Source organism: Lepus europaeus, chromosome 9 (genome assembly GCF_033115175.1).
Source record: "Lepus europaeus isolate LE1 chromosome 9, mLepTim1.pri, whole genome shotgun sequence".
NCBI lineage: Eukaryota > Metazoa > Chordata > Mammalia > Lagomorpha > Leporidae > Lepus > Lepus europaeus.
In genome coordinates, this window is record NC_084835.1 from 97,760,253 (window position 1) to 97,771,822 (window position 11,570).

At 48.8% G+C, this 11,570-nt stretch overlaps 1 protein-coding gene across 1 annotated transcript in view; it reads right to left on the minus strand.

The window, feature by feature from the left end:
* The window catches only part of ACAA2 (acetyl-CoA acyltransferase 2), a 33,156-nt gene extending 21,651 nt beyond the window's left edge, over positions 1-11,505 (minus strand). Inside the window, exons 1-2 of the mRNA XM_062201654.1 lie at positions 11,412-11,505; positions 5,234-5,400 (exon numbers count right to left, since the gene is read on the minus strand). Of these exons, the coding sequence (XP_062057638.1) occupies positions 5,234-5,400; positions 11,412-11,427 (183 nt within the window). The 5' untranslated portion in view covers positions 11,428-11,505. The remainder of the gene's footprint in view (positions 1-5,233; positions 5,401-11,411) is intronic.
* Positions 11,506-11,570: the final 65 nt, after the last annotated feature.

Sequence of the window (11,570 nt, forward strand, 5' to 3'; positions counted from 1 at the left end):
AAAGAAAAAAAAAGATACCTTGGACTGTCAGGAAACTTAACACAAGGAAGACTGCCTGTAGTGTAGAGGAAAGAGGCCACACCCAGAGACAAAGTCAGGAAATCGGAACGTACCCCCCCCCCTCCCCCTGCTCCCAGTTATCTGGAGAAGCAGCTGTGCGCGGTTATCTTGTCTAGGGAGCGAAGGTGTCCTAAGCTCTGCCTTCAGTAACTCCAGTCATCAATCTGTCCTATAATCTGCCCCAGGTATCTCTTTTATAAACATACCAGACCCAGCGACTATTGGAAGTGTGGTCTTAAGTCCCGTAGGCTGCAACTTACATCCACCAGTGCTGTAATGGTTAAGGTATGATGCTGATGACCCTATAAAATATTTTAAGAAACTTGGGTTGGGGCCCAGTATTGTGGCGTAGTAGGGAAAGCAGCTGCCTGCAGTGCCAACATCCCATATGGGCACCAGTTCGAGCCCGGACTGCTCCACTTCTGATCCAGTTCTCTGCTATAGTCTAGGAAAGCAGTAGAAGATGGCCCAAGTTCTTGGGCCCCTGCATCTTCGTGGGAAACCCAGAAGAGGCCCCTGGTTCTTGGCTTCAGATGGGTGCAGCTCTGGCCCTTGCAGCCATCTGGGGAGTGAACCAGTGGATGGAAGATCGATCTCTCTGTAACTCTTCCTTTCAAATAAATAAATAAATCTTTAAAAAAAAAAAAAAGAAAGAAAGAAACGTGGGTTGGATTCTCAGGTCTCAGGAAGTGATTCCAGCTGGTGTTAATAAACTGCTTTTTTTTTTTTTTTAAAGATTTATTCATTTATTATTCAAAAGGCAGAGTCACAGAGAGGCAGAGGCAGAGAGAGAGAGAGAGAGAGGTCTTCCATCCGCTGGTTCACTCCCCAGATGGCTGCAATGGCCAGAGTTGTGCCAATCTGAAGCCAGGAGCTTCTTCTGGGTCTCCCACCTGGGTGTAGGGGTCCAAGCACTTTGACCATCTTCTACTGCTTTCCCAGGCCAAAGCAGAGAGCTGGATTGGGTTAGAGAAAAAGAGTAGACTTTGGGCAAATTCTGGGAAAGTTCCACCCCTTTAGGGAAAAACAAAATATAAGAAAACACAATTTAGGGGCCGGTGCTGTGGTGTAGTGGGTAAAGCTTCCCTCTGCAGTGTCGGCATCCTATATGGGCGCTGGTGCGAGTCCCAGCTGCTCTCTCTCCGATCCAGCTCTCTGCTGTGGAAAGCAGTGGAAGATGGCCCAAGTCCTTGGGTAGGAGACCAGGAAGAAGCTCCTGGCTCCTGATAGGCCCTGCTCAGGCTGTTGCAGACATTTGGGGAGTGAACCAGCAATGGAAGACCTCTTTGTTTTTCTCTCTGCCTCTCTAATAAATAAAAAAAAATCTTAAAAAAAAAAATACACAATTTAGAATACACCCAAGGGAGGAAGAGGCAGCTAAAATAAGGGTATGGAAAATAGTAACCAAGCATCAGCCCTTCCCACGTGCAGCGAGAGGGATGGGGGTGGGGGATCCAATTACCAACCCCTCCCCATGCTCACGAACAGAGGTGGAGATCCAATTATCAACCACGTCCACTTTCGTGCTTGTGGACAGAGGGCGGGAAACCAACCCAGATTTGACCCCTACTGCATGCACCAGGTGAGAGGCCAGTGTGTCACAAATAAGGTAGGAGGGCAAAAAGGTAAAGTAAAAGAGACCAGCCCCTGCGGGAGCAAGGGATGCCTAGCTCTGGGCTCCTTCCCGCACGGAGCAGCTTCTGTCGCTTGCTCTCGCTCTTGCATTCTTTTTGGACTTTTCTCTTTATTTCTACACTGACCAAGTCTGTGGAGCAGGGGAAGCAGCTGCCAGTGACCAGGACGCAACAGATGGAAACACTGGCACATCTAAAGATCATGCACAGAATGCCTGGCTTCAAAGGTTCCAATCAGTGCCGTGAACACAGAGTTGTCACTTCTTAGTGAGGGAGCCCGGGACTAGAGGCAGGCCAGGCTGGCTCCATCCTGCAGCTCTGGCCAGCACAAACACACTGAACAGAACACGATGGAAGCTCATCGCCACAAACATTTGCCAACAGACAACACGGCTGAGGTTTCAGCAGAAACAAGACCAAAAAGGCTCCTCAAGGCTGGCCCTGCCCTCCCAGTAACGCACACCCACTGCATTTGTTCCTTGGAGGAAACGCGTTAGGACGTACAAATACCCCTGGCCTGCCAGACCTCAGCGGCTTCGTCTTTCTACCAGGCCCTCCGATCGTACTGTCGAACCTTCTCTTCTTAAATAAAACTTCCCTTGTGTCCGGTCTTGGTAAATTGTCATCGACACCAAGACAAGAACTCGGACTCATCTCACCAGGATCCCCACAGCATTCATAGGCCCTGAAACTTCAAAATATTACTACACATTAAAAAAAAAATCTAAGTCTGCCACGGGCTGGCTTTCTTTCAGAATTTTTCAAATCTGAGATTAATTTATGGTAAAGCAACATTTAACATTGTACTTAAGGCAAATAGTGAATTAACAAACTAAAATACAACTGCTTTTAGAGTGTAGTGTTGTTTTCAGGCTTGCTAACCTTGATGTTCTTGCTGGTTTTGCGTATTTTCTGCTCCTGGAGCTTTGTACTACAGAAGTACAATTCCCAGCAAGATAATGCTGGCTGGCCTAGCACTGTGAGATGAGGACTGGCATCTACAGATCAGATAAAATTAATAATGGACTCTAGATAAAGTTAGCCTAAGGACCACTCCTTCTAAAACCTCTTTGTTGCTTGAATGTGGCTGAAGGGTTTTTCTAAACACTGACTCCAGATCATCAAACGGGCCCTCCAAATACTAGACCAGGTTGACAACCAGGTCAAATCCAAGAACACAGCCACAGGATGACCAACCAGCAGTGTGACCAGAAAAAGGAACCTGAGCACAAGGAGGGAATGGAAACCAAGACGGGTCACTGGTGTCACTGGTGCCAATCCCAAACAAAATTCGCTAAAACTAGAAGTTATGATGGAAAGGTTCTTACGTGTGACTTCCTGATAGTGACTGTTGTAAAAGACTGTTAAAATTATACCCCCTGGAGAGGGACCTCATTTCAACAACAGACAATACTTGTTAGTTTCACACATACTGCTAGAACACTGTCACCAAAGGCTAGCTGACATGTCTGAGAGTGACAGGCACTTGGGACATCCCTGATCATTCTACATGTACATCTGTGCCTGTGCTTGCTGGCCAAGAAATGTTACACCTAAGAACGAAAAATTCAGATTTTAAAATGTAAACTATCCTTTCTTTCATGCCTCTAGTGATTCCTCATCTTTCCTCTTTGTTCTTTTTTTTTTTTTTTTTTTTTTTTTTTTGACAGGCAGAGTGGACAGTGAGAGAGAGAGAGACAGAGAGAAAGGTCTTCCTTTTTGCCGTTGGCGCGGCTGGCATGCTGCGGCCGGCACACCGTGCTGATCCGAAGGCAGGAGCCAGGTGCTTCTCCAGGTCTCCCATGGGGTGCAGGGCCCAAGCACTTGGGCCATCCTCCACTGCACTCCCGGGCCACAGCAGAGAGCTGGCCTGGAAGAGGGGCAACCAGGACAGAAGCCGGTGCCCCGACCGGGACTAGAACCCAGTGTGCCGGTGCCGCAAGGCGTAGGATTAGCCTATTGAGTCGCGGCACCGGCCTCCTCTTTGTTCTAACTCTTGGGCCTCCTCTTTTGAACAAACTAATTCAGTTAATCTCCTCCAGAATGCAACAACTCTTTCAATCTCAAACTCCTCCAGATGAGGCCACCTGCAAGTCCTCTGGATAATGTGGGCAGACATTTCTAGGACAAATCACCCCCTTTTCCTGGGGTTCCATCACCTGTTGGATCTCTGCAGCCAGGATCCCGGGACACCTCAAACTCCTGGCAGACTGATCTTAGGCAGGGTCAATGTGATCCCCCTGCACAGCACGAAGCAATTATGAGAATTCACCTGAATGTCAACCATGCATCAAGGCTGATCTGTTGGTGGTGGTGGTGGGTGGTCCAGAACATTTGGTGCAGTCCCTTAAGATAAAGGGGGATATAGGCTCCCCAGCTCTGCTCAGAGATGCAGCTCAACTACCTGGGATAACCTCTATTTTTTTTTTAAGATTTATTTATTTATTTGAAAGGAAGAGTTCCAGAGAGGCAGAGGCAGAGAGAGAGAGAGAGAAGTCTTCCATCCACTGATTCATTCTCTAAATGGCTGCAATGGCTGGAGTTGCGCTAATCCAAAGCCAGGAGCCAGGAGCTTCCTCCAGGTTTCCCACATGGGTGAAGGGGCCCCGGCACTTGGGTCATCTTGTACTGCTTTCCCAGGCCACAGCAGTGAGCTGGATAGGAAGTGGAACAGCTGGGTCTTGAACTGGTGCTCACATGGGATGGCACTGCAGGAGGTGGCCTCACCCACTACGCCACAGCACCGGCCCTGGGATAACCTCTTGGACCACAGAAAACTCACCCTAACAAGAAATACTGTACTTACAAGTATGCCTCTTGGATCTTAGCCCGTACTGTAAGGGACAGCCAGCCTGATGCTCCATTGCAAGCACATGGCAACAGTCACTCTAATTAAAAAGGGACTGGCACTACAGGTATACCCTCGGATTACAGTCTGGGTTGCAGTGGTGGTCAGCCTACCTGCCCACAGCTTCCCTGCAGCGTGTTCAGTAAATCTAGCTCTGCTCACCAACTTCTCTGGTAAGTTCTTTTCACTGCCTGCAATGCTGGCATTCATCGGTTGCTACCCTCGACACTATGCACTCAATGTTTATATATGTTGAAGGAATACACAAGTTTTAATTTCCTAATTATGGATGATCAATTTTGTTTACCACACATAAGCAAGATAGAGGGTATGGAATCTTATTTCCCACAACAGACACCGACCAAGATCATACAATATGTAAGAAATGATGGGACACGTTGAATCGCCTGGGTCTGCTACCCTCTCAGGGCACACATAGAGAAAATCAGTGAACTTAAATTTAAGTCAAGAAAGCCAATCTGTTATGTGAGAAGCACTGGACTGCACCCCGCGACAGAATCATCGAGACACAGTTTCCAGAATCTATGCTGCCTTGAATCATGTCATGCTCTGGAGCTAGAGGATTATTCAAATTACAGATGTCAAATACCTGTAACTTTTCATTTCAATCCTTTTTAGACAATGGACAAGGAAAGCAACAGGAGTGCACACTGCCCTCTGCCACACTCACCTGCATGACATTGCCTACGACGACACTGTCAACAATTTCAGGTGAGACTTTGCCAGCAGACAAGGCAGCCTTGGCAGCAAACTCAGACAAGTCAGTGGCGCTGAAGTCTTTCAGAAGACCTCCATAGGCTCCAAAGGGGGTCCGCTTAGCAGCAACAATAAACACACCTATGGCAATGAAGAGAAGCTTGTAAGCAACCACAGACCGGTCAGTGTTCCTAACAAGGTTAAATAATCTCACTGTAAAATACAATTTTCAACCAGGTCACTGAAAATCTGTCATAAAATCACAGATAAAACAGGTCACATCCACAGAAGCAGAGTCATAAGAGTTATCAGTTCGATCAGTGCCTACACCCAGGCACCAGGAACTGTGCCATATGCTACCATGGAAATCTATTCTGATCAGAGAACAACCTTGTCCCCCAGACTTCACAAAGCTAGGATGTTTGCTGACAATGGAACTGCTTCTTCTATGTGCTGTTATTGCTTAGTTCTAGAATCAGAGAATCTCCAAACTGGAAGGTCCATTAAAGCTGTCTGAGGTCAAACACTCCCTGTTAGAATTCCTTCTAGAAAATTCCTGACAAGAGTTTCTATTCTGCTAAAAACTTCCAATAACAAAATATAGTAAAGCAATGGACAATAAAAAATAATTTTTCCTCATACTGAGCTGACCTGTCTTACCAAGTCTCTACCAATCCTATTTCTGCCTAAATTCATCTCAAGACAGACGGATGGGGCCGGCACTGTGGCATAGCAGGTAAAGCTGCCACCTATAGTGCCGGCATCCCATATGGGTGCCAGTTCAAGTCCTGGCTGCTCCAGTTCTAATCCAGCTCTCTGCTATGGCCTGGGAAAGCAGTAGAAGATGGCCCAAGTAGGCCCCTGCACCCGCGTGGGAGACCTAGAAGCTTCAGGCTCCTGGCTTGGGATCGGCTCAGCTCCAGCCACTGCGGCCATTTGGGGAGTGAACCAGCAAATGGAAAACCTCTCTCTCTCTGCCTCTGCCTCTCTGCCTTTCAAGTAAATAAATAAATCTTCAAAAAAAAAAAAAAAAAAAAAAAGCTGGAGACGTAGTTTCTAGAACACATGCTACTCTGATTTTTCATCATATATGCCATTGCTCCTGGAGTCACAGGATTACTCAAACTACAAATTTCAAATAACACCAATTACTATCTTTTGCTACTTTTATCCTTAGAATAATAGGCAAAACAGGTAATCTTCTACATGTGTAGCCCATCTAGTATCTGCAGCCGCATAACCTGTAAAATTCCCCAGAACTAATGGCTCTGCTCAGGTAAATAATTAACATTCTTTCAATAGTTCTTTCATCAAAAAGTGTTTATTCATTTTATTTACTTGAAAGGCACAGAAAGTGTTGGGGGGCCAGAGCAACAGATAGCTTCCACCTGCTGGTTCACTCCCCAGATGGTTGCAAAGCCAGGTCGGACCAGCCCTGCTGCCTTCCCAAGCATATTCACAGGAAGCTGCACTGGAAGCAGAGTAGCCAGGACGCAAAGTGATACTCTGACGTGGGATGCCAGCATCACAAGCAGCAGCTTAATCCACTGCATCACAACACAGGCCCCTAAATAGTTCTTCATTCGACGTTACCTCATATTATTTTCCTCTAAAGACACTCTAGTTTGCCAACATCCTATTAAAATGTGTCACTCAGAATATAACAAAAATACTTTGCATTTATGTAAGCGCAAAGAAAATACATGGGGAGTTATCTATACATTTATTAAAACAAACTGGGGAGGGGGGGGTTGGCCTGTGGCGCCGTGGGTTAAGCTGCCCTCTGCAGCACTGGAATCCCATATGGGCACCAGTTCGAGTCCTGGCTGCTCCACTTCCAACCTAGCTCCCTGCTAATGTGCCTGGGAAAGCAGTGGAAGATGGCCCAAATGCTTGGGCTCTTGCACCCACGTGGGAGACCCACAGGAAACTCTTGGGTCCTGGCTTTGGTCTGTCCTGGCCTTGGCCATTGTGGCCATTTTGGGGAGTGAACCAGCACATGGAAAATCTCTCTCTCTCTCTCCTCCTCTAATTCTGACTTTGAAATAAACAAACATATCTTTAAAAAAAAAAATAAGAAACCGAGACTAAAAATTTGGAGCCTCTTTATTAGTGAAATCAGTATCCTATACAAATAAACAAAAACTGTCCCTTTTAAATTAACTACTGTCAACTGCCAAACAAGTCACGAGGGGCGGGCATTGAGCCTAGTGGCTAAGGTGTCCACGTCCCACACCAGAGCACCTAGGTTTGACCCCTGGCTCCACCCTGGCTCCGGCTTCCTGCTAATGTGGACTCTTGGAGGCAGCGGTGATAACACAAGTAATTGGGAGATCTGGATTGAGATCCTGGCTCCCGACTTGAACCCAGCCCAGTCCCAGCCATTGTGGGCACTTGGAGGGCGAGCCAGCTGATGGGAGTGCTCTCTGTCTTTCTCTCAAACAAAGAAACAGTTTAAAAAACTCAAAAACTCATGATTATTCAAATCTGAAGTATAGTGTAAGCCCTGCACATGAGTAAGCAGCATCAGTTACAGTAGTTTCATCACACTGACATTTATTAGGCACCTGCTGATTACCAGACATTCACTGCTTTCCACACAGTATCTAAGCTGCCAAACAACTCTGCAAGGTAAACACTAGTGCTGACCTAGCGCACTTACTACGTGATAGACTTCATGCTAGGTACTTTGCATACACTAACTTTATTCTCCAAACAAGCTGAGCTCACATTTTTACATCTTGCTAAGAAATTAAGGGACTTGTAAGAATGTTCAACCAAGTTAACTGCCTACAATGAAATCAGTAAACAAAAGAACTATCTGCACCTCCATGTTTATTGCAGCTCAATTCACAATAGCTAATACATGGAAGCAACCTAAATGCCCATCAACCAAAGACTGGATAAAGAAACTGTGGGCTATGTGCACTATGGAATACTACACAGCAGTAAAAAAGGATGAAATCCGGTCCTTTGCAACAAAATGGAGCAAGCTGGAAAACCTCAGACTCAGTGAAATAACCCAGTCCCAAGGAGACAAATACCATGTGTTCTCCCTGATTTGGGAGAATTAACAGCGCACCTAAAAGGAAAGCTATAAAAGTGATATTGTCACTTTTAGAATCAATGTCATCAAGAGTCTTTGACCTGGGGCCGGCGCTGTGGTGCAGCGGGTTAATGCCCTGGCTTGAAGCACTGGCATCCCATATGGGCACCGATTTGAGACCTGGCTGCTCCACTTCCGATCCAGCTCTCTGCTATGGCCTGGGAAAGCAGAAGAAAATGGCCCAAGTCCTTGGGCCTCTGCACCCGCAAGGGAAACCTGGAAGAAGCTCCTGGCTTCAGATCAATGTAGCTCTGGCTGCTGCGGCCAAGTGGGGAGTGAACCAGCAGATGGAGGGTCTCTCTCTCTCTCTCTCTCTGTGCCTCTCCTCTCTGTGTAACTCTTTCAAATAAATAAATAAATCTTAAAAATACAAAAAAAAAAAAAAAAAAAAAAAGGCTCTGAGGAGCCAGTGTTGTGGTGTAGCAGGTTAAGCCGCCATTCGCAGCACCAGCATCCCATTTAGGCACTGGTTCAAGTCCTGGCAGCTCCATTTCTGATCCAGCTCCCTGCTAATGCACCTGGGAAAGCAGTGAAAGATGGCCCAAGTGATTGGGCCCCTGCATCCATGTGGGAGACCTAGAAGAAGCTCCTGGCTTCAGAGTGGCCCAGCCCTGGCCGTTGTGGCCGTTTGGGGGAGTGAACCAGTGGATGGAAGACCTCTCTCTGTGTCTGTCCCTCTAACTCCAACTTTCAAACAAAAAATTAAATAAATAAATAAATGAAATTTTAAGATTAAAAAGAAAAAAAAAAGGCTCTGAGAATTCAGAGGCTAAAGATTTCCAAACACTTTAAGACACATTAATCCGGAGCATGGTAAGTCCGAAGATCGAAGAGAAGCTCTGGCAAGGTATGCTGAGCGGAGCACAGGGAAAAGGGACTCTGCCCACCTTGTCGGCCCCTTGTTGGGTAAATATTTGCTCATTTTGTTAGAGCAACTGCAGAGAGCCCTGAAACAGAGCAAGGGAAAGTGCCGCTGACTCAGCTTCTCTTCCAGGAGGAAAGGCACTTAGCAGCCCTGCCTCCAGCCTCGGAGGGACACACGGACACTGCTAACAAAGCTGCCGGGCAGCAGGACTAGCACCTGTCAGGTGGAAACCTCCCGCCAAGCGCTGGGGCGGCTGCTCATCAAAGTCTGCAGGACTGACCAGTTCTTGTGCACTGACATCTGCTTAGGTCAATAATGGCTGGCAAAGGTAATTATGCTCCCATTCAAATGTGTCTTTTCCCCTACAGTAATCACAGTGGTTGATTTTTTTTTTTTTTTAAGATTTTATCTATTTGAGAGGCAGAGTTACAGAGAGAGAGAGAGAGAGAGAGAGCGAGCGAGCCAGGAGCTTCTTCCAGGTCTCTCATGCAGGTGCATGGGCCCAACCACTTGGGCCATTTTCCATTGTTTTCCCAGGCCATAAGCAGAGAGCTGGGTAGGAAGAGGAGCAGCAGGGGCTCAAACCAGCGCCCAAATGGGGTGCAGGCGCTGCAGGCAGAGGCTTAGCCCATGGCACCACAGCGCCACCTGTGACTGCTCTTCTTACCACGGTCTGTAATCAGCAGGACACCTCCTGGAAGTGGTCTCACCAGGCTGTGACCATCACCGTTGAAGCTCAGGGCTCAGGTTCTAGTCACAGCTACTAATTTCCTGTTACCATACACAAGCCATTCACTTCACTGGACATTAGCGTCCTTATCTATAAACCAGGAAAAACAGGAAAAGAGGAGCAATAGTTCTGACACGCAACGAACCATATCACACGTCCTTCATACGGGTGCTGTACTATTTTTCCTTATTGGGTCATAGTTTTTAATCAAATTTTAAAGGGGTCTGTATCACAAAAAAGTTTCCATCAACTAAAAAATATTATTTTTTTTAAAAGTTCACTACCATGAAGCCTTTAAATGAACTCGGTTTTCCGAATGCCTCATCTAAGCAAACAATCAGCCTGCTGCTTTAGGAAGTGAATGTGGTAAGTGGAGTTGGAAGGGCACCAGCAGGAGGAATCCAGGTGCAGGAAACTGGATACACTGATTTGCGTTCCAGGACACCGACGTTGACTCGAGTCGCTCCCCTGCCACTCTGGCTGACCCCCAGCTCCCCCTGAGGGGTGCGGACCTGACTTCTCTACTTGGCTGAGTCACAGGCCTCAAGGACTTCTTTGCCTAAAGCTGGTTTGTCAAGCACCATCTTTGCCAAATCCATTCCTCCCCCGGGCTTTCTTCACTCTGTTTTGCTATGAACACAGTTCACGCCAGAACCTCCAGTCATTCTTAGCGCTGTCTCCTCATTTACCCGCCATGCCCAGTCCCTCACTCACCCTGTTCTGTCGAATCCACCCGCAGGCCGAGCTCAGCTCACCCCTCCCCCTCCTCTGCCCCACACGCGTGTCCAACTGACCCTCGGGGGTCGCCCGGGCCCTGCAGGAGAGCCTAGAACGGTCTCCTCCCTGTTACACACAGTCCCCCAGCCACGAGGACAGCAGGTCGGAGTGGGACCACAGCCTGTCATTCCCCTAGTGTGGCCTTCGAAGGATTCGGCATTCAGAGTAAAACCCCACCGAACTCTGGGGCTCTGCACCCACAAAACGCCAAATTCCGAGATTCCGCCGGGGACCCGTGCTCTAGTCCCCGAGCGGTCTTCAACTGACGCGCGAACCCCTACATCGGAACCCAATCTGTGACCGCTGGCCGGGCAAACGGAGCCACTAACCCGCCTGCGGCCACAAGTCACAGGGACCCGAAGCGGGGCAGGGGTTGGCAGGTCTTCGACAGCGCACCAGGCACCGCGGGGACCAGGTCTCTCAGGGCCCAGCAGCCCTGCCCGCGCGCGTCCCCTGCAACCAGCAGGTCACGACGACCCCAGCCAAGGGCGCGACCCCCAAGGTCAGATGCACCAGGAGCCGCGCCGCGGGCGCCTCGCCAGCCTTTCCTCCTCGTCCCGAGCACTCCGGAGCCGGAGCGACTGCAGGAACCTCCGCCCTCGACTCCCCGCCGCCCCTGCGAGCGGAACCCGGGCAGCCCCCGAGGGGCGCCGCGGCGGGCGAGCAGCGCTCACCTCGCAGAAGGGCCATGGCCGCGGCTGGGTCCCCGGTGGCGCAGGATCACGAGCGCGCGCCCACCCTCGCCCGGGCCTTAAGTGCGGGGGCGGAGCCCCGCGAGGCCACGCCCCTTCCCTGGAGCCGACTGCCCGCGGGGTTGCCACTCCCACGCGGCA